General features: G+C 41.8%; 1 protein-coding gene across 1 annotated transcript in view; it reads right to left on the bottom strand.

Annotated features, from left to right (window-relative positions):
- The window catches only part of RSRC1 (arginine and serine rich coiled-coil 1), a 133,572-nt gene that overhangs the window by 39,866 nt on the left and 69,257 nt on the right, over positions 1-24,449 (bottom strand). The window contains exon 7 of the mRNA XM_065073225.1: positions 18,313-18,364. Coding sequence (XP_064929297.1) covers positions 18,313-18,364 — 52 coding nt within the window. The remainder of the gene's footprint in view (positions 1-18,312; positions 18,365-24,449) is intronic.

Genomic DNA, 24,449 nt, shown 5'->3' with positions numbered 1-24,449 from the left:
TATTGCTGAACTTGCATCAGTGCAACCCCACCGAGTCCCGGCGCCCATCATCTGGCAAGAAGAACACTGCCCTGAACTTATACGTCCACCCAGGTGACGTCTGTATATCCTTTCTATAATACCTGTTCTTTCAAATGTGCTAATTCATGCTCCTTAATTGCACTGCTCGGCAGCCTTCTCGTAGCTTCTGGTAGGACAGAGAAATCACTGCAGGTAAAACTTGAGGTGACCTTCTATGAAAACCGATGGGACTCAGGCCATGTCTACAGCGGGAAATAATGTGGCACAAAAAGAGTGAATCCATAAAGTAGAGGACAGTGCCCAAGACCCTGCACAGGTTTCAAGGGCTTTGCTCCAGTTAGAGGAAAACTGGTCCACGGGAATGGCTGGAGTACGGGGACCAAAACTCGTGAATTAACCCCAACTTGCAAATTAACCCCAACTTGTGAATTAACCTCTTTTGGAAGGCGCTCAACGTGTGTGCTTCAAGACTGTAAGTTGACACAGAAAATCATGATGAAGCAATGGCCCTAAGGAATGAAAAGTGCACGTCCAGAGCTGGCGCTTTGGTATCTCCAGCAGCCAGACACTGCGGGCTGGAGAACATGGGTTCCCAGGACCCTTCTCAAAACACTTCAGCGACAGATTTTAGAAATAATAGCTCAATTGCCTCGGCTACAGACCAAGCTCATCGGTTCTTACTCTAAGTTAGATTCCGTGTAATATATCAAAGAACAACATTTAAAAGAATGATGAAAAATCAAATTAAAACTCCATGCAGTTGCACAAGCAGCTGATCGTGGGGGAATGCACAGCCGGCCAGTATGCACTGTATAGCATCCAAACTCGCTTCTTAGCTCAGCCTCATCTCACGCCACACTTTTAGGAACAGCCTCCCATTATAAGAAAGGGAAAAGTATCAGGGTTTTGGTCCTGATGACGGGTCTCCCCAGGGCAGAGATGTATATTCTATGACAAGTCCTGAGGATTTACAGGGGGTGGGCATGTCCTGGGGGAGCGCGGGGTCTTCTGAACAACGTAGGGCTGCTAAATACCTCGACAGAATACGGGGAATAGATCCTACTCTTACCTTTTGTTTTTAACTGCTCTTTTCTTGATGAGAGGACGGCAAATAATAGTTACATGAGATAAACAAGACTGGAACCCACATGGGACTATTCCCGAGTCCGACACGGCATCGTTCCGTGTGCAAAGTTTCTTGTGCCTCTATCACAGGCAGCTTCATGTCGTCATTGTTGTCCAAGACGATGCTCCGATAATGTGTAATATTTCTCTTTTAGATTATGTCTACCTATACACAATTTTAAAAAAATCATAGCTTGTTTTTAGGCTTTCATCGTAACTCCTTTCGAGATAATATAATTCTAAGGTTATTGTTAAAATTCATAGGTATGTTACAACCAGAGTAACAAATACCCCTGAAAAATACATTTAACTGCTTTAATCGCTATTTTCTGACAGTACTCAATTTCAGCTCCTTTAACGCAATCAATAACCACACTAGGCTTGGTTTGAGTCCGCACGATAAAAATAGGGAACAACCCACCGGTGGTTCATTATTTAAAAGAAGGAGGAAGGCCCCGTGGGTCCCGCGTGTTCCTCGCGCCTCTGGCCTCGCGTGTTCCTTGCGCCCATCGACCCACTCCCAGTCTCCGCAATAACAGCGTTTGGAGACAACGCAGCGCGAGCCGGCTCGAGCTCTTTAATTACACGAGCGCTGAAAGGAAATCATTGATCAGCGGCGTTCGGGGAGCGCCCGCCGCCCCCCAGCCCCATCAAAATCCATGAAAGGGCCGAGGAGTCGCCCCGTGGGGACCCTGCCCAGATTAGCGCCCGTGGACAAGCAAGAAAGACCCGCCACAAGCTGCTCGGCGGGCTCGGGACCCCCCTGGCAGGTGGCGAGCTCTGAGCACCGCGTTTGATTACTCTAATTAAATATGATATTAGCAACAGATCTTCATATTGATCCCGAAACCCCTTCTAAACAGAAAATTAAAAGCTCTGAGGGAGGGGCTGAGAGGCTAACAGGTCGGTTTAATGGTTTTAATCTCACATCAGCTTTATAATTCCTGAAATTACTATTGATTTCTTGCTACGGCACACACAGAATTTAAATATTTTCCTTCAATGGAGTAACATTAGCTACTTTGCTACCGGCTAAATAAGTAAATTAAAACCCAAACCCATAAACAAGCAGCGCGCATCCACTTCTTTAACCAAGACTAATAAACATATTAAAGAAGCTTAAATGAATAGTGAAGTTGGGGGTTGATTTTAGACCCCTTTCAATAAAAAAGAACCTTACTGTGGAAGCATAAGGAATTCTTTACCTTGATATCAAGTAAGAAGTTTCTTCAGCTAGTAACTTATCATGCTTAAATATATCTGCATACAGCATATATTCCTATATGCATATTTCATGCATAATGAGAAAATACTCACGACGTTATAATAAAAAGCCTAAGTATTTTGAATTTTTTTGTAAGTTTGCAGTGCAAACGTGGATGTTTCCTATTACCAGGCTCAATTACACACAAATCAGATCATAAATGATGATTAATCCCCCAACTTTGTCCTTTCAAACCTCCTCTAGAGGGCTTGGCCCCGCGCTGCCCGTCCCCCCCATTCATTCCCTATTCCCCCCGGCGCTTCCCTCGCTAATGCCCAAATGGCACCAACCTGTTGTTCGGCACAGCCCTGAAAAGGCCAATTTACCAGGGGATTTACAGCCCTGAAACCGCTTCAATCTGTTCCTCTGTCTCGGTGTAAAGCTCTGCCCGGACAGGCAGGCTCCCGAGCCAAAGGGAATAATAATAATAATTACAATCATAATTAAAATATCTCATTTTAAGAAAGAAAAATTCAAACTAGAGATACTTAAAGTAATGCCTGCATGTGCCAAATACATAAGGTACGGTTAAACACCCTAAAAACTAATAAATTGGGAAGCACCAAGTGTCGCGATGGGGATTTTTGTGTTGAAATACACTGATACTGTAGCTGTTGAGAAAATCCGACACTTTGATAACATCAAGCACGTTACGTTGACTGCGGAGGATACGAATTGCTCTGCACAATTCTAGTCGTTCCAACTCATTCTTTAGAGTTTTGTGTTCGTCTGTGAGCACGTTGGGCTCATTTGCGCGGCTGTTGGTGCCAGTGGCCAAAGCCCCATTCCCCAAGGACACCGCGGCTGCAAACTGCGGGTCGTTAAGCTAATAAAATTAACAGCATTTGTCAGGCTGTGCAGGAGCCGGTGCTGCCTGTAAAACCAGCCCTAAGGTTGCACCTCGGCTTTCTAAGGCTGGGCTTAAATAAACCTCCGAGGGCAGGATCCAGCCCACGTCCGCACAAAATCTTCTCCGCTTTGTCCCTCTACCCTCCCAAGTTCCATAAACAACCACCTGTCACTTTTTAACACTTTAAAAAGCGAGTGCAGTGATTCAGAACTATCGCCTAAGTTAAATTTGATGGCAAATCGATACAGCCATCAGTACGTCCAAAAAAGGGAGATTGCCATTTATAAGCCTGTGCAGTATTGTATGAGCTATGCTGTATAAAAACACATTTCAAGGGAGTTATTGGGCTGGGGAAAGCAAAAGTTTGGGGGTTTTAGTGTGGTTTTGGTTTTTGGTTGGTTGGGTTTTGTGGGTTTTTTGTTTGGGTTTTGTTTTTTCTGATCAAATACAGCGTAGGTTATGAATTTGTACATCACGGCAGCTCCATACAAAGGAAAGTAAATACTCGCCTCTTTCGTCTTCTAGTGCTCTACTAATAACGTTAGGTGGTACTCCTGGTGTTTCCCAACGCCAAGAAAACAGATTTTCTGGAATTAGAAAATGCTGGGGGGCGGAAAAAGCCACATCAGAGCCAGAGGTTTCACAGACCACCAACTCCTGTAAACTGGTGTTCGCAGGCTACGCGTATTCAGAAATATTAAATATGATACTCTGGGTCCCATTTCGATAAATGTTATCATAGCTACAACAAGGAATTCTCTAACTGGCAATGAAAATGGGGAAATCGGTGATCTGCTATATACCCGCATATCTCTGCTTTTCCAAACTTTGTACTGAGCGTCTTGGTTCCCATCGCTTGAGAAACTGTCATTGATACAGACTTAAAAACCAGGAGTTGGGATGATCGTCCCTGTTTAATACCCACAGTCGGGCAGCTCATTTCAGTTCAAATGGAGGTGTTTGTAAGTCCGTTTTCCCAGCACACATCTCCCTCACTGCTTGCAGCATCATCTTTCCGTGGTTCCTTTTTCTGCCTTTATTCAACAGGACATTATTTGTTCCGAAATATAATAAAGCCAAATATTTTCAATAACTCAATGCGTTCTGGTACATGGCTATTTTCTTCATCTCATAAGTATCCCACATCACCTGTGAAGAGCACGGCTCTTCACACCCAGCTCCTCAAGCACTTCTGTTCTACCACATGCGATATGAGAAGCAGCACACGCTACACGCTTTTCCAAGAAATACCCATTTATAAGATATAAGCCACCACATTCCACATGTTTCTGCACGTACTCTAGTGCCAGATGATACTGATTCTCTGTAAGGATATTTAGGGGTCCCCAACACTCTTTGCAACTGTAATCCTGCCTGTCAACGTTGGAGATTATGATCCATTTTATATCTTGTGACTTGCACGGAAAGCCTGGCCTACAAACATTTCTACTTGGAAATAAGAATTGGCTTCTATTTTCACACACACACACACACACACACACACACACACACACACAAAGCGCCAAACATGAGACTTGCTGCTTCAACAAACTATTATTACATGCTTCACCAGTCCATTAAAGAAAGTAATTGAATCAGTTTGTATTTTCTCAGTAAAATCTCATTCAGAGAAATTTTATTGCCGGCTATCTAAATAGTAAATACTTATTATCCTCTCAAAATGAGGTTTTGCTTGCCACGGGCAAACCCATGGCTGTTATTGTAGTGCTCTGTCAGAGAAACAAGAAGTTAAAAAGGTTATAAAGACACCATTAATGTCATGGGACTGTCTTGTCAGGACTCAAAAGTGCTTAGTAATTGAGGGTTTTATTCAAAGTGTATTAGCACCCATATAAACGGCTCCGCTAATACGATGCTTTAGGCTTTATTTTGTTGCAGCCCTGCATAATCACCTACAAACAGCTGGATGCTGTGAATTTATCTGCCGAGGAGCACGGCTCGGTTTATCAGCTGGTGCTCGGAATAAACCGTCAATAACGTGCGGCTTAAAGGCACAGACGAGGTGCAGCCGCCCGGGCCACCGAGAGAGCCCCAATGGCAACTAATTGGTGCCGGCAATGCAGAAACACCGCGGCTTCATTCAGAAAAGGACGTTTATTGCTGCTAGAAGTGGCAAGAATAAGCTTGTTCCATCAGCTTTTAAATAAACCAGATCACCTCGGGTAAATCTGCTGCTCTCGATACTCATTGATGTGAATATGGAAAGAGTCGCATTTCTGGTCTAGGTTGCAACATGGTCTATAATGGGGTTTTCAGAATGTATGTTAAAGCCTAAAGGCGTTTTATAAAATACATATATTTAATGCATACGTTAAGAAAGCATATGTTTAATTTTTCATTTTCATGCTTTATAAATTGTTTGAATGAAGTAACACAACGTGAACTCTGTCCTTCAGCAACAGCTACAAAGAAAGATGCTTGTGATAATGAAAACAAACCAGATGCAAATTCAAAAATCAACGAGAAAGTGGTGGGGAAAACCCCACAAAATCTCTCTAGTTCCAACATTATCTCTCCTCAATGGTTACAACAGCAGAACTATTGGAGCCACCGTGTCCCTCCCATCTGCCAAGAACAGAACAAGAAAAATAAACTGAGGAGCAAGTTTGTCCCCAATGTGGCCACTACAGACACAAAGAAGCACGTGGGGGTTACTCGATGGTCACAGCAACTCCATCTCCACTGACTGTGCTTAACGACCCGACCGCAGCTCCATCCCTGCCCAGACCTGCGCTCGGCCGCTCCGCTCACACCACACCAGCTCTTTTACACCCCAAAGGTGAATAACCCTTAGATTTCATACAGAACTGAGAAATCCACAACAGAATCTTCCCTTCATGTTGGTTTTTTTGCCTTGAGTTGCTAGCAATGGAATCACGATCTCATCTCGCTCAAGGAGACTCATCGTTATAAAATCAGTAACAGTTTGCAGAGAAGACTCTCCAAGGGCTTAAGATCAACAGCATCAAGTGCTCAAATCCTCCAAGACAACACTGATTTGGTTGTTTCATTGGCTATTTAACAACGTGAAGGGATACATGATGGCTTAAACAAAGAAGCCTGCCCAGAAATCTTAAATAATAAATTACACATAGGGAGAAGCGATAGAAAGGGAATTAAAGAGAAGATCTGACCCAGTTTGATCGCTCACGTTAGCCGTGTTGGGAAACGCTTGTGTAATCAACACAAGGGATCTGGCAAAGGACACAAGTCTGCATCACTCTCGCCTTTCCTTCGGACACCATTTCGCCCTTTCCCACGTGTCACAGCGCGATTCCTTAACGAGCTTGTGGCGACACAGCGGAAACCGCCGTCTGCAAACTTAATTCAGGATGAACTTGTTGCGTATTGATTCGCATTTGGAAGCGGGTTAAATCAAAGTCCGGCTCTTCATTTTAAAAAAAGTGGCTAAAACATACACATATATCTGTGTGCATGTATATATATAGTTTATATCTGCCAATATGTTGTTTGAGTAAATAATAAACACCGTCTCTACTGCTTTATCATGAGGTTATAACTGTTCCTAAAAGCATCCTGGGCACCACTTTAACTTGCACCTTCCACACTTTGGTTTAGGATGAAAAGACGATTGCTGGTGGGTTTTCAGGTCTCCCTACACCACAAAACACCAGCCAAGGAAGGGGCAGTTTGAAATGCTCCAGGCAGATACAGCTCTAGGCACTTAATGTAAGTTCATTCATCAGGTATTTGGGAGATTGCTATTTACTCGTCTCTCTGAATGCTCTCGTCAGTTGTTCCCATGCGCAGTGCTCAGAGGCTTCTGGTTGGCAGATGCTTTTTTGAAAGGGGAAAATACTCATTTGCCTTTAGATAAAGGTATCCATACCCGTAATATACTGCTTGGAGCAGGCGGGAGACTGGAGCTGGATTACTCAGTCTCAGAACCATTTCTTTGGAATGAGCAGACCCACCCTCGATCTGCCCTTTTGGACAGAGCTCATATTAATTACATTTTAAGAAGCAAAATTTTTTAAAAATACATTTTAGTTATCTAAAACTGAAAAAAAAATCTGTCAAAAGAATAGTATTTCAAAAGATAAAGCCATCTTACTAGCACACAAGTTGATCTTAGTCTGCTTTCCAAGAGCATTCTTATAGGGAAAATAGAGCATCATATAAAAACATCTCAAAGTAACCAAACACTCGCCTCAATACCTCCTTCTTTTTAAACACAGGTATTAACATTTCATAAAGGAAAGAAGTATGAACATTACAAAAGACAACCAAAAACGCATATTTTAATAGAAATTATTCCTGGTAGTCCCATAAGTATGAGAATTTCTCCCAAGTCCCACAAAATTTGCTATTAAACGACAACCCTGATAAAAAGGCCACACAACTGCAGCACTGCGGGGCAGGACAAAAAAGAATCTTTGCAAACCATCCATTACTATATTTTAAGATTTATTCAGTCGACACCTCCTAATCATCTCTAAATCTAATGGGACACCGATGCATTTCATCACAGATGAGAATCTTCAGCGACCGCTGAAATGAAAATCAGGAAATTATTACAATCGAAGGGTTTGGCTTGCCGTGCGCATTAATCAGAAATCATCATAAATCCACGCGCTTCGTCAGACAGCACATTAGTCAAACAGTTTTGTGTGATAACGACATTGAGTAATGGGCTCTGAGTTAGAAGGGTCAATCATAAACTCATCAAATGCTTCATTTAATTTCTTAATTTGGACAAACACAATTTGTTTATGGGAAAGATATCAGGTGTTCTTGAATGAATAATGGCTATGAAACCAAACTCCATTAATCAGCTCTTGATTACAAATGACTCGGAGATTGTTTGTTCTAATTTTGTTCATTTGGGTCAACAAAGACTACACGAGCAAACCAAACCGCTTGGAGAAAATGGCACACTTAGTCCTCCATATTTAATAAAGTCGTGATAAATTTGCTTTCGATAACTGTAAAACAAGAATTTTATTACCCACATTAAATACTACTCTTGCTTTAAGCAAAAAAATTAATATATATGATTTACACCAAGATCACGTAGGCACGAAGCAGGATCTCCAGGTGCTGGGCGGCCACACTGTGAATCCAGAGCAACGTTCCCTCCCAGATGAAAAAGAACAGCAAATAGGGCACTAATGACTAATTACAAGTTCTAATCTCAGCGAAGGAAATGCGGATGACATGGGCACACACGGGACCAAGGTCTTGGACACAGGTGACCTGTGACCATTGGCAAGTCATTGACACCACCGCTGTGTCTCAAAAGGGCACCGTGATCTAAAACCCACTGAGAGATGGGGAGGATTAATCTTTATCTATTAATTACAGGTGCCTTGGCAATGCCTATCAGCTGGGGTGTGAGGAAGATCTATAATTAACTCCACACAAGAGAATCACACACACAGAATCACAGAACGGACTGGGTTGGAAAAGCCCTCAGAGATCATCCAGTCCAACCCTTGGTCCAACTCCAGACCATTGACTAGATCACGGCACTAAGTGCCATGTCCAAGCTCAGTTTAAAAACCTCCAGGGCCGGCGAGTCCAGCACCTCCCTGGGCAGCCATTCCAATGCCTGACCACTCTCTCTGCAAAGAATTGCTTTCTCATCTCCAGCCTAAATGTCCCCTGGCAGAGTTGAAGCCCATGGCCCCTTGTCCTATTGCTGACTGCCTGGAGAAGAGCCCAATCCCCACCTGGCTAGAACTGCCCTTCAGGTAGTTCTAGAGAGTGCTGAGCTCACCTCTAAGCCTCCTCTTCTCCAGACTAAACAAGCCCAGCTCCCTCAGCCTCTCCCCATAGGGCTTGTGTTCCAGTCCCTTCCCCAGTCTTGTTGCTCTTCTCTGGACCCGCTCCAGCACTTCAATCTCTTTCCTGAGCTGAGGGGCCCAGAACTGAACACAATACTCCAGGTGACACACCATTGCAATGACGAGAAGAAGCAGTGGCATTTCATTTCTTATTTCTTTCTTATTTCTCCCTTCGGGGAGCGATTCTGGCACACTTCACGTCTGGAAATTAGATAGCGAGGCCTTAACCATTGAACCACGTCATCGGTGCCCACCAGCCGGAGCCGCCGAGCAGACCCAGCACTTTAAAGCCTTTTTCTGGGCATTCACACTAAACAATCCAGCCAAACAGGCTCCAGTTTCACTTGTAGGAAACCCAAACCAAAGGGTGGTTCACATCCAAAGATTTGCAGGGTACACTGCCATAAAATAGGAGAAACTAATATTTTGCTGTCAATATTAAGATGTAACGTTTCCCCAAAGGCGCTTCAGCAGAAACCGGCCGCACAACCACATATGGTTCCTGCAGCCAAAACGGTGTATAATTAAATTACTGGGCAAAGTTGCTAAATATGAATTGATATAAAACTTAAGCTAACTGAAAAATTGTCTTTGACTGAAGATCAATAGCAGGACTGAAAGATTCATCTGCACATAATTAGTGCACATATTTGCATCAAAATCATGTATACCATATGGTACAATATTACTGGCAACCCATTAGTTATAATGGAAGCCTGAGATACGTTTGTTTCTTGGTACCACAAAAATAGGTCTCAGATAAAAATCTAACAAAAAACCCCAAATTCTAAAAGCTTTAGATTATTTCTAAAGGCAATTAATGTTCATTAACTAATAAAGTTGCTGTAAAGTCTTCTTGTAGCCTGTTTTACATGATAGCATCGCTACATTATCAACTACCCATTCCCTTCTTAAACCAGAAGCAAAATACAAAAATGGTTCAAAGCATTTTTTAGTAATTTCTTGTAAGGATCTACAAGAGGTTCACAAAGTGAAAGGCTTTTGGACACCAATTCAATGCCATTATAAATGGCAAAAGGAAATTACTTTGTTTCAAACACCTTTTTCTTCTCTACCCAAATTTAATTAACATTCTCTATTTTTTCAGCAATCATGAAAATAAAATTGAATTAATTACTGAGGTAATTATTGATGAATCAAGCTTTTAGTTTGCTCACCAATGCCACAAACAGCTGCACTTCCGAATCACACACTCTGTAAGGACAGGACCGTTAATACGTTAAAAAATAATTACTTGGGGTAATGACTTTTGTATGGAGTCACCGCTTTGCATTTAGAAAGTATTATTGTTCTGGTACCCTGATGAGGTTGTGTGGCTTTGCCAACAAGTTGGGTGCACGTAACGTGTGAAGAAATGCATTGAACACCCAGCTGCACAAGCTGCACGGCATGAAGCTCAATGGCACGGACCGCCCGGCTGAGTTCAAATACCTTCTGCATCTTCCCAAAATTCAGTCTTGAAATACCCGCGGTTCTCAGCAAACACTAAATGTAAAAATTAGCTACCATAAATTTCTTCCAAAATACCTTTTCTTGATTTAAAAACAAATAATTTAATTCTTCTAGCGCTCAGAGTTTGACCAATAGTGTTCTCTCTGCCAACGTCAGCAACTAAATGGTTTTTGACATAAAAATCTGCTAAGTAGAAATCAGCAGTTGACCTAGAAACTGAGCTCACTAACTCCATAATTAGACGAGTTTCCTAAATTAGCTAGTTTTCAAGAACAGAGTAAACTCTTCCACCTTCAAGAAGGACCTACAGCAGACGGATGTACTATGCAAACGCAAGACGCTACTGTTTCACGCTTTTATTTATTTCCTGCGTTAACCAGCGATGAACAACCTGTTCAGTACTAACCACATTTAACCAAACTCTTGGTCACACTGCCGGCCCAAACACGACACCCACGCCTGTGCTCGCCCAGCCCGGTACCAGTCAATTCTGAATGCTACCATGAGCAAATAAATAGATAATAACTACCTTAGGATTGGAGAAAAGCTGTCACCAGGGTGTATTGTGATCGCTATGCTCATGTGTGTATATTCACAACAATTATTCTTCCTCCACCCACCCTCCTCTTCGTTTCCCTCTCAAGGTCTAGTCTCATCTTCCCGTTATCTGTATCACACCAGGAATCCAGAGGCCAACCAGCAAAACCTTCTCCTCCTGACCAAACCTCCGCCATAAACCGAAGACTTAACATGGAAAGAGAACTGAAACGAACAATTACAAGGTAGAAAGAAGAGAAATGGCAATTTCTCGGCCTATAAGCAATTAATGCTTGCAGCTGAAAGCACAGCAGCAATGGCAATGAGAGCGTCTCCTCAGATTTATCTCCGAAAACATGAAAAGATTTCTGGACAACCTTGCAAAGGGAGCTTCATGAACTTAAAACTTCTCTTAATCCCCCGTTACGTGTTTGTTTCTAACGTTTTAACAGCTTGTCCTCAGTACAAGAGCATGATACAAATTTAATCTTCAGTAATTACAACACGCTATATCGTCGCCTGTGGTATAACGAACCCCAGGGTCCTGATCCTGTGCCTGAAAGCAACTTTTAAGCTTGTTTTAAATTCAAACTCTTACAATTTATAGGGAAAGAATTATTTTTAAAGCTATTTTTACATTTCCTTTAAACAGGTGAAATATTTTATGTATTATCCTTTGTGTATATACACCAACACGTTACCCGCCCTCCTAACGTGGTTTGCATAATTACCAAGCCAACATAAGGCCATCGCGTTTTCAGTGGAGCAAACACAAACCAGCAAAATCCAAAGAAAACCGGAATCAAAAAGAGAAATCCATGAATTTTTATAAATTGGGCATTCAAAAATACGCACCAACAAACCCAAATTTCTCATACTTGTTGCCACCTGCCTGCTTTACTACTTTGCATAGCTAGAAAAGAGCAAAATAGAGGCCATTCTATTTAACTAAACAGTTTTTATTAAAGTAAAAGAAAAGCAAGAACCTGTGAAGTAGCAAGTGATCCTATTAGTTCCACCAGACTAAAATCATACAGTCTACGTATGTGGTCCTTTCAGCCACATCTGTTATGAGCCATTTCGACACCAGAAAGTAGAGAATATCTGACTATTTCGTTATCAGGCACTGAGAGCAAATTAGGATTTTTCTCCCCAATAACATGGTGCTATAATTGGTAGATTTATAAAAAATAATAATGCAATAAGTATCTTGCATTTTTACAAGAGCTAAGGCCAAAGTACTTGTTGTATTTACTGATTTTCTCTTCAAGGAATAAGTAAAATGTAATAAAGATGCATGGTGCAAAATTAAAGGGAGCAATCTGATAGTATAATTTGAAGATAATGAGTTAACTATCCAATATCCAGAATTGCTGCCGAGCAGATCAGATAAATGTTAAATGCTCATGATTTGTATTCATCAGTTTTTACCACATATTGCTAATGTCCTATTAGTGTCTCAGTTCTGAACTTTCCCCTAAATAAACTGTCAAGAATTCTCTGCACAAAAACGCCCTATTCTTGAATGCTCTTTCAGCCATAGATTGAAATGCAGATTCCAAAAATACATCAGTCACTTATTTCAACTGTAGACCTTTGAAAACCCAGATCAATTGCCTTTTGTCATCGTCTTTATATGGAGCGCAAGACATTTTTGCTTATTATCACAGCAAAACTTCCAGAGTTCTGTGGTAAAGGCAGCCGGATTGATAGGTTGAACTGCTCACATTTCCTATCAATACAGTTACATTTTGGAATCTTGAACCATATTTTAATCTTTATGACAAAACACAGGTGCCACACAGTTATTTATGGCACAAATTAACTGCCTTTAAAGATGTGAGGTTTTTGTGAAGCCTGTATGTTTTAGCAAGGTGGGATCCAACGCGGGGCGAACTTTTTCCTTCAAAAAATCAGCAATACGAGCAAGGAAACACCAAAACCTCCGCTCGAATCTTCTGCGCGTAATGAAGTCTGGGAAAGAAATCACAGACACCCAAGTGGTTTGGCAACTGTAAGTGACAGAAGCTCAGCTAAATCCTCTGTTTACACTGGGGATTAGGCGGGTAGATTGTGCGGCTCAACCGGAGCACTGGATGGTCAAGGGAATCTGCTCCCGGCAGCCCGTGGGGCAGCGGCACAAAGCCCGGGCCTGGTAGGAAGTGACCCATAAACGTATCCCCGACGCAGGATTTGCACAAAGCCGCTCTGCCTCATAGAAACTCCATATGACCATTAAGCGGCCTGCAAGGCCTGCCAGGAGGCCTAATTACAGGCCTACAGAGCCCAATAACAAAAGCTGAAGAGCTTTAGCCTAGGGATGATCTGCTTTATACTGACTTGAGAGAGTCCATATAGAGTGACAAAAAGAAAGAGGTTTAGCTTTAAAATTCTCCCAAGGGACGGAGCATTGTAGCTAAGTCTGGAAGGCCCACATGCAACATACTTCACATAGGCTTAAACATCCCACCCTCTCAAAATTAACATTCAACCATTGCCTGCTTAACATCTGCTCAACCGGAGCAAGTTGCTGCGATATTGTTAGGGGCTGCTAGAAAGACTTTTATCTAGATATTAAGAAGGGGAAGTAAATCAAGTCTTGCAAATATAAATGTATAGCCGAGACCAACAACTTCTATGGAATGACGGTTTTTATAAATCAAAAATCAGTTGCCTTAAAAATTAAAGTGGAGGGCTTTGGTATCTTCAAGTATTGCCCTGCCTAACAAGAACAAAGATACTGACGTTAAGCTACACCAGCAAAGAACAAAGTTTAACCAAGCGCGCAGCAAAGCCAGTGCGAACATAGGACTTGGAGACAAAACTTCTAGACGGCATTATCTTACCTGAATATAAAACCAGCCGTCTTGCCCTCCTCCCCTCACCAATACAGCCGAATATTTGATTGCACCAGCCTCCACAATGAGAGACCAGAAGTCGCGATTCCCATCCCCAAAGCGCACCAGGAAAAACAAAGCCAATCAAAAAGAGTCTGGTTTGCTATTTGCTATTTTATGTCTTTCAGAGAATCAGTTGTTATCTCCTGACTCAATATCTACACTAGATTCTGAAAGCAGATTTTCTCAAGATACTAAATATCAACAATTCCTGCTAAAGGTGACGAGTTGGCCAGTGGATCCACCTCCCCTAAAATCAACTGTCTCTGGTGATGAAGAAAGCAAATGGAACACAATAACATATCATTAACTTTTTAAAACTATGGCCATTGTATTGGAACAGGACTTGGAAAGCTGACATACTTTCAAACCTATATTCTGTAAATCCATAATATTATTATTCAATATACCATTTTCTCTTGCTTAAAAAGCCACAGGGATAAAGCCACATAATTTCCATGGCAATAGGTTGGTGTGAAGGAAAAAAAAATCAATAAAAAAAGATACACACGAACATCTTCAGATTGAGAAGAAACTCTGACTTGTCAATATTGCTCTGAAACACCAGAAAAAGAACAACGCAAAACAAAGACTATCGAAACCTTTGTGTATCTACACTTTTTTGGAAATCACAGCCCTTAGCAAGTGGCTCTTTGTAGCTAATGCCATTGTCTGCGGCCCCGGGACGGAGAGCGGGGCGAGCTGTGGTACCAGATTAGCTGTGTGTTTTACCAGGTTAGTTGTGTTTCACCAGGTGAGCTGTGTGTTTTACCAGGTTAGTTGTGTTTCACCAGGTGAGCTGTGTGTTTTACCAGGTTAGTTGTGTTTCACCAGGTTAGCTGTGTGTTTTACCAGGTTAGTTGTGTTTCACCAGGTGAGCTGTGTGTTTTACCAGGTTAGTTGTGTTTCACCAGGTGAGCTGTGTGTTTTACCAGGTTAGTTGTGTTTCACCAGGTTAGCTGTGTGTTTCACCAGTTTAGTTGTGTTTCACCAGTTTAGTTGTGTTTCACCAGTTTAGTTGTGTTTCACCAGTTTAGTTGTGTTTCACCAGGCGAGCTGTGTGTTTTACCAGGTTAGTTGTGTTTCACCAGGTGAGCTGTGTGTTTTACCAGGTTAGTTGTGCTTTACCAGGTTAGCTGTGTATTTTACCAGGTTAGTTGTGTTTCACCAGGCGAGCTGTGTGTTTTACCAGGTTAGTTGTGTTTCACCAGGTGAGCTGTGTGTTTTACCAGGTTAGTTGTGTTTCACCAGGCGAGCTGTGTGTTTCACCAGCCTAATACACATGAACAGAGCGCAACCAGCTCCTTACTGACACTGCCCACGCTTGGAGAAAGGTTGGGACTTGCTGCTTTTAAAATTGAACAAAATAGAATATCCTCAGACATTCTGCTCTTGCTAAAGCAACAGCACAAATGCCTTCTCTTAAAACAAAAAATAGCATATATATCGCATACAAATCTGTATTTGTTCCTTTGAAGAAAGCACCTGAGCTTAAACCTTGACATCAAAGCAGTTTGCCCCGAATTCTCTATGTGTTCCAGGTACTGAGAGCAGTTTCATATGAGAGAGTTATCAATGATATTGATAAATTACATTGATCAAAGAATTGCTCCTGAATAAGCTCCGGTGGACAGAGGAGACGGGGCTGTATTCCCAGACCTGCCACCATCCCTTATCTATGTTTAATTGTAAGTCATTAGAGCTACGTTGTAATACCAGACAAATGTGATAAAAATTAACTTCTCCAGTTCAGCAGGGACTTGTTGCAAAGTTCTGTCATTACTTACAGGCCATTTATTTTCCCAAAATGAACGTCCAAAGCACATACATTCAATTTTGCCACTCGTGCACAACAAACTTGCGTCCCAGTCTCTTTTTCAATGTGCTGCTTCGATCTACAGGAGCAGCACTGGCAAAGATACATCGGAATGCAGAGCATTCCAGGGGGATAAGCAAAAGGGAAATGTGGAGAGTAAAAGAAAGAAGCTAAATTTAAATATCATGAAGCTATGGCAAATGATAAACTCAAGTAGCAGATAAATGCACCGCGGGGAAAGGCCGCCGGCAAACTTCAAAACCGACCATAAGCTCGAATTTAAAGCCAGACTGCTCTTACCAAAAGCACGTTAACATCTGTCCCATTACACACTCAGGTACTAGTTGCTCTGTTTGTGTTATTACACTTATCCAAAGGCATTTCCATTATATTAAGAACCAAAAGAATTGCTAAGGAAAGTAAATTTTCTCCAGCTTGATTCTCTCAAGGCATAGTAAGATATGGAATCCTTCAGAATGAAATGAGCTATATATGAATACAGACTATAAGAAAATGTGAGATTATTGTGGGAAATGGGATATTAAGGGTGTGGAAATGGCAAGGAAAGGGAATGGACCTTCCCAAAGGTCTCGCCAACACTCGTTGGTCATTTGGAGCCACTGCAGAAGGTGAAACTGTTCTGGTTGTCCAGGCCATAGAGGATCACAGTGTCATTAGCAACCATTAAGATACAGATAACACATTTTGAATAAAACAGGGTTTTTTCCCCATTTAGTGGGATTGGAGCAATCCCTGTAAAATGAACAGCCAGGTATTCTAGCAGTTAATTCCCAAGTTCGGGATGGATCCCATATCGAGCACCACGCACACAAACAACAGCTTAGTTCATCATTCCGAAAGCAGATTGGAATTGCCATTCTGTTCAGTGCAATCACAGCATCGTGCAACAACAGCACCAACAATCCACCTGTGGGCTGCCAACTCCCCGAAAAGCTGCTCAGTAACCATCTAATACAGTTCAAGGTGAAAAAAAGTGTTCATTTTGCAATGGGTAAACACACAAGAATATACTGCAACAACATCATTAACATTTTCAACACTCGTCTCACACCAATTTAATCAAAATTCAATTTAATTGACTGAATACAGGACCGGGAGGGAGAGGGCAGGGGGATGATCTCACAGATTACCAAGCCTTAAATAAAGCCAGGAAAGAACTTGCTGTATTTGGGGTGGTAAGAGGAACAAACAGATTAACTCTTGGGTTAGTTATGAACAGCTTGCAGCTTCAATCTAAGTTTCACCCTTCGACTGTGAATATTGAAATTTAACATTGTCATAAACCTTTTATATGCTTTTGGAAATTTTGGGGAGCCAGGTCATGGTGATATACAACCCATAGATACCTTTTATACATTTCCCAGGTGTTAAATTAAAAAACGAGGTGTGATAGATGTGAGTAGTATACACAAACTGTGCTTTGTTAGGTCAGCGCTGTCACATCTCTGTTATAATTATATGCCTCAAAGATTTATTAAAAGTTGTGGAGAACAATGAATGCATTTGAAGCCACACGGTACAAAAGGCTAGGAGCATTTTGGAAACTAATACCAGCAATGTGAGAGGGGGGGTATTCCTTAAAACAGAACGTTTCCATAAGGGGGAAAATAGAAAACGGTCTTTCTTGGCAACTGCTGTTTATCATTTAAAAATACATATATGAGAGCTGAAAGCTGAACTAAAGACACATATGTATTTATTACAATGCATACGAAATACTGAAAGCTATCCTTTTAGCGTGACAAAGTTTTAATGGGAAACATTAAAATAATATATAGAAATTAATTAGGATTACAAACCTCACCACAGACTGCCACTTTAGAGCTTTAAATCACCATTTCAATAATCTGAGGACAAATGCAGGTACATAAAGAACATCCCATAATGTTATATAAAAAGCTCATTATTCATTTATAACTTTATTATCATTACCACAATCCTACTACAGTGTGAAGTCCTTCAGTAAGGTTTTCACACTCAGAGTTTAAGTGCATCACAAAACACGCACGGCTCTTGTAAATCATGGTTGGGAGATGGGTGACCAACCCAAAACCATGGGGGGTTCAGCCTGGAGAACGGGGGGGCTGCGGGGAGACCTTCTCGCTCTCTACAATAAATAAATCAAGATATACATGGACTAATTCAGTTCAGTGCTAAAAAATAAAGAAACAAACCCAAATATTTGAGAGGGCAGAATCAAGGCTCGGTAGCAGCCGCAGCACGAGGACAAAGACGTAAAGGCTGATTGCTGGTTCTCAACAGCAAACCAAAATTGTGTATCTCCTCAAAGGGATTTGCTAAGACCCAATGATGATGCACAGCAGTTTCATCTTAACCAGAAACTGAAGTGAGCTATGGAGAAAGGGACTGGGCATTTGCCAGAGAGAAAAGGGTAAAGTTACTTTCTTGATAGGTTTTGTTTTTCTGATACTATCGAAGTATTTGAACAGTATAATTTTACTGCTAGCAGCACCACTTACCAGCTGCCTCAAGAACCAGCTGCAATCGCGCTTTGGCCTGTTCCGCAGGAGTCTGAAAAGAGAGAAATGATAGATGTTCACTATTCCAGGTCCGACGGGCCGGTCAGACGGCGGCACCGTCGCCTGTATGGGGGACTCGGTGCGACATCTCACCCAGAACCTCCCGGCTCCAACGGGTCCTGTCACGTGGGAGCCAAAACCACCCCGAATGTTCAGAATTGACAGAAAACATAATCCTGAGGGCACGGGAGGGCTGACGGCCACCTGCGCCGCCTCTCCCGGCCTCCAACACCAAACCCTCCTCAACAACCCACTGCACAACAACCCACGGCTGCACAAGCACACTCCAAATCTGCTTTTAATATGATTAATATGGTGAGCCTTTCACACTTTTTCTGGTATCTCTTCCGATTTTTCCTCTCCTGAAGGTATTTCTTTGCATCTCACGGGTGAGGAAGGAACATCGTTGGCTGCGTACCCACTATGCTAATCATCCCAAGTGATGTTTCACTGTGTCCAATGCGCTTGCCACCCTTCTCATTTTGAAGCCACTCAAATGTTTTCACAGTTAAATTTATACACAAACCACATTTGTCATGGAGTTCAGAAGTTGATTATTCCTCTAAGCATCTGAGAAGTTCGGGAGGTTTCTGCTCTGCACTAAAAACAAAACGTGACGGAAATTTCTGGTGTCGTCGTTCGGCTTTGAAAACTCTTCCAGGCCGATCTTGCTTCTAGAAGGTTTTTTTCTCATAATCGCTCTAAGTTCGCACCCTTCCAGCTTCACCCCATCAGCCCCACAAATATTAATTGAGGTAATTAGGCAAAGCTCTTCGTTATGGGTGTCCCGACTGCTGACGTTGTTAGGGCAGGGGAGTTACCTTTCCTCAAACTCTTTCAACCAGAGACATCTCACATTCCATTGTGCTAAACCACACATTGTCACAGCAGGATTGATGCCGTATTACTATCAAATATAATCTGTATAAAATGTTTTTTCTATAAATTAGTAGAAGAAGGCCACTTTCTATTTTTTAGGGGATTATTTCCTTTCATTTATTTATTAATCCTCTGGTTTACATGATGTCTCCACCTATTGAGAGAGGCAGATGACAAACAACCCCATTTCTACTACTAGAATTTACAGGCTGCTCCTTTCATCAGCACGGATTAGGAAAGATGTTACGTTAATCCGCAGATTGAAACAGGAAATTTAAATGAAGATCAAGATTTTAGCTGTACAGAGGCCTAATATTCTTAGTTTAGAATTCTGCTGGCTGCTTGCACAAACACAAAACTATTGGGTAAAGTTTATTATTCTAACGACGATAGCAATGCTACCGTTAGAGACGACCACTAATCTTGGTGGCAGCATGAAAACCTTTGACATTTTTGTCAAAATATCTTTGGATTTCTTCCTGTTGCAATGAGCTTATTATTACGGTATGTTTTGGGATATCAAATACATCACTAAAGAAAGGAGAGGAGGAAAATGTTCTGTTTTCCATCCAGAGCAAACTCGCCCAACTTACTGAGTTTCAGAAAAGCCACACTTGGCTTTGTGGTTTTTCCATCCCTATGACAACTGCAGATTAAAAATAACATCATAATAATAATAAAGTCACCGGGGTTACTTCAGAACGTTACGCTCCGAGAAAATGGACAAAGATGAATTAATCTGAATATCACAATTAGACCCTCAAAGCTGTGAGCAAAGTGTGAAAAGCCCGACGAGCAGAGGTTACTATTGCTTGAGAAATAACAGAAAGATCCTCAGGAAACTCAAAACGGGTGAAAAGTTGGTGTAGGAGTCACGAGTGATGTCCGGCACAAGCGGCAAAATAAACCCTCGTGCTTTCCTTATGGTCTTAAGCCTAACATGGATAGAAAAGGATTCAGAAAAGTATAAAGGAAAATAGTACTAAGTATTGATAGTAGCGGCTGATGAAGGTAACAACTGACGTAAAAGCAGGAGAGGAATTCCCCAACAGGCGTATCATAAAACGACACGAGGCATATCGAGCATCCCTAATAATGAATTTTATGTATGTCAAACGGAGCCTGGTAGCACACTGGAATTACACTTTGGAAAACTACAGTATTCTACAGGATATCATCTAATAGAAACCAAGCCAAAAAAATCTGATCTCTGTGCGATGCTGGATGCAGCAGATCACAGCAGCTGAGCACAAATCCATCCTCCCCTTTTAACTCCAACCTATCATCATTTTCCTAGAGATATTTATCTAACCTTTCCCAATGCCTAAAGAGCTCAAAAACAGGTGAGGAAAAAGCCTAAGAAGAAAAAGAAAGAACGAAGCAGAAGTTTCCTGGTTATCTGAAGAGATGGCGATCCAAAACGACTGGGGATTCTTCCCAAGTGGCTCAGAAACCTCAAGCAAATGTTGGCAAGACTGAGAATCCAAGTGAAATTCCCCAGCGTTCCTCAACTCTTCTAGAGGCTGTAGCAAGTGAGTCCATTTGTATGTTCTTCTCAGGTTTGTGTTTCACTCAAAACCAGAGGAATTGTGCAGAAAAAAAGAAGCTAATCAACTATTCATGCGATTGAGGAGGCGCCTGGAAATGCAGTTTTCTTACCTGCAAGTCCTGAATCATGTCAGAGTTGAGATGCCAGGGCCGGGGGTGAGACGGGAGGTTTGCGGGAGGGAGCCAGGAGCCCGGCTGTTAAACAGGGACGCGGGTCCGTAAAGGAGAGGAGCCGCGCGGAGCTCAAAGGAAACACCATCGTGTTAACCCACCAAACGTCCCCAATCCACAAGCAGTTGAGCAGCACTGTGGGCAGCCAAGGGGAGACCCCGGTGGGTGTCAGGATGGGGAAAAGACAAGGAAGAAATGACCAAAATGAAACAAAGGGGATAGACAGACCGTTTCCTTTTAATATATTGTATAAGACAGTGGTGTCCTTCACCTGCAGTATTAGACATCCCAATTCTAGTGGAACTATCCCAAAGGAAAAGAGCCAAGAAGCCTCAGCCCAGCCGGCTTTGAACTGACTTGGAGCAAATGATGGAAAAGAACGTGTGACCTGTTTGTTTAGCACAGGAATGGTTGGATTCCTTTTCGGTCATTTATTCTTCATTAGGAGAGTAAAAAAATAAAATACAATAATTACCAAAGAAAATGAAAATAAAGAACTGGTTTGTCTTAGAGAATACGTCATGGGAGCACACGATGGTAACACATAAAGAAAATAAAAGAACCCCAAAGATCACATCATGGAGATTGCGAACTCATCATCATCGCCTTTTGCTTTCAGAGCAAACGGACTGAATTTGAGGGTGGCAAATTCAAAACTGACATTTTTTCACATTAAAAAAAAATCCCATTAATATGAATTAATAACATAGAAATGTAATAAGTATATCTGGCGTTATTTGAATTAAACCCCTATGTTTTCGGCCATAACAGCAGCTGAAATGACGGGATGCTAAAATGCTATTTCTGTCTAATTTGGTGTGTGATCCAATCCACCAGCAGCGCTCAGCTCCAGCGTCCTGCCCGCACACAGATCACCCGCTCCGAAAAACCCAAATATCTGACAAACCGAGAGTGTATAAATGGGAAAAACGTCTTTGTTCACATCACAAACAAGTCAGATTCTCCCACTTTGCTCCCTGCCCAGAGCGATTTCTCTATTATACGCAATGGGGAGAGGAGAAGTTGCTTTTCCTACCATCCAGCTGATCTACTGTATGAAAATGTTCAGCTGCTAACAATGAAACAGGTAAGAATTATATTACATTGAGGGTTTTACACTACGGCTACTATAGAGGATGAAATTGGGGAAAGAAAACAGAGAAAGAAGCAATCTAAGGAATTGTCGGGCTGTCTGCAGCCTCCAAGCAGCACAGCACAGAACTATAGATACTAATAAGCAGAAATGTGTTCTTAATCGCAAAACTCCTGGTATTTTCTTCCATTAAAAAACGGCCCAAACAGGAACAGGAAACATTTTAAGCTCATGAAACAGTCCATACTCCATTCCCTATGGATTTTATACCTTTCATGGATCTCCCATCAGCACATAGGAGCTACAGCTTAATGCAAATGACTAAAATGTCCCATTACGGCGTTGAAATAGAACGGAGCGTAACAAAATATTGTCAGACCTATAGAATTATCAGAGCACAATGAATTCTAAGCGGAGAAAAATCAAGCAAAGCATGGAATAACAGCGATATCTGTCCATCAAACAGATGGACAAAACAGCAACGTAGCAACTAGGCAAGGGCAATTATCATCCAAAAAAACAGGAGTCGGAAAAGCCGCTTTCCCCTTTCATGTATGTAAAGACCACAGAAAGAATGTGCCTAATGATGAAGGGAAATGTACAGATAACTGGGGCCACTAGAGAGATAATCAGGCTGTACCTTGATGGGAAGGGCTGTAAAACTCCTCCCAGACCGCAGAGTTACCCAAACTGGGCAGGAAAGATGACAACAATGGAACGATATGGGCCGAGCCGGCAAATCCAGCACCCAGGAAGCCAAAATAGTTGGCACGACTGTAAAGTCACAGCCCTAAAGCCGCGCGACAACTGAACGGAACGTCGGAATTTTCTGTTAGAATACAAAAGAGTGTTTTCACCACGTGTTTTTTGCCCAGCTGAATTTTCATACAAAATTGAGATCAAAGGGCTAAACACATTAGATTGTCCCTAAACAGAACAGACACTTTGACGTGTGCCGCATCTCGCCAGCATAGGATTCAGAAAATCCTTTTCCCTCCATCATCCAGGACATAAACGGTCATTAAAGCCTTTGGATTTGTTAATTTTAATCACGAATTCTTACGTACACTCCACTTAACTTGGCTTTTCTGCCCGGAGAGACGCGTTCCCCAAGAAACACAATGCGCCAGGTGGGCAGGGAAACCGCGGCTTCATTTAGACTATTACCAAAGGAAAATTGGAGAAATAAGTAACAATGGCTTGTTGGAACTAAATCAAAGGCAGGAGGCAACGTCTGTGGCAAAGAGCCACGTGTAGCTCAAACGTGCCCGTGATTGAAATGCGGCATTCCAGTCATTTTGCATATTGCTGCAGCGAGAGCTCCGGAAAACACAATGTGTTCATTGCAGGGGAAATTTTGGAGGAAATAGCAAGGAAAATGGGGTACAGAAATGGATTAACTACCCGCCACAAATACAGAGTTGTCAATAAGATTAAAAAAATCAGCAAACCCAGGTCTTTTAAAAAGGAAAAATGACTGAAAGCGTTAAACTGACGCAGCCATAAACTCTGCACGACTTCTTTAATGAGAAAGAAAATGCAGATAATGCTGGATCCAGATGCATCCTAAAGGCTAAAAAATGGCCATCCACCCATTTATTTATGAGCGGCCCCAAATATCATCTGTGATATTTTCATAGAAATACGGTGACAATCACAACAGAAACTCCATGTGCTGATCAATAGAAGAGTTGACAGAACAGAGACTTTGGCATCAACATTTTCATCTGGTCATTATTCTACAAATTCACGTATTTCATAACGTACCTTTCCAAAATTACTCAGATTACAAATCCTGGAGCTGGATTTAAAATAAGACGCTGGTTTTGAGCATTATGGGGTAAGAGCTCATCCAAAATAAAAGGTAGGGAAGGCGGCAACGCTCTTCATGGCTTTCAAAATAACAAGGTTGTTAATATGGATTTCCATTTATTGTATCTCTTATCACTGTTTTATATTGCTGGTACCTTATGTTACAAAAAGGTAGCATGTATATATATAAATAGAACCAAATAAATCTAGATTCTGAAAACAAATCTTGGAATTAACACATTAGAAACGGCTCTTCGAGCAGCTACAGGGAAGCTGGGCTGACTAGAAATAAAGCAGCACAGATCAATTAAAAAGGCAGGAGTTTGGACTTGAATTCCTGCTTTATTTTCTCCCACAATGACATCAGTTTTCTCTAAATATATTTTGGAAAGAAATACCTCCCAGAAATAAAGGGAAGCACGTTCCCTCTGGAACCTTCGGATTGAAATGTAGTCATTAAAAAATAGAAGAAAACGACCTAACGTTCTAGCAAAAACCCCGCCTAGTTCCACAGGAATTAATCTGAGCCCAACCGGCACCACGAACTGTGAAAAGCACGTTTGCGCTTCGCTCT

Source organism: Columba livia, chromosome 9 (genome assembly GCF_036013475.1).
Source record: "Columba livia isolate bColLiv1 breed racing homer chromosome 9, bColLiv1.pat.W.v2, whole genome shotgun sequence".
Classification (NCBI taxonomy): domain Eukaryota; kingdom Metazoa; phylum Chordata; class Aves; order Columbiformes; family Columbidae; genus Columba; species Columba livia.
Note: the sequence above shows the minus strand (reverse complement) of the source record. Positions and strands in the feature narration are given on the sequence as shown.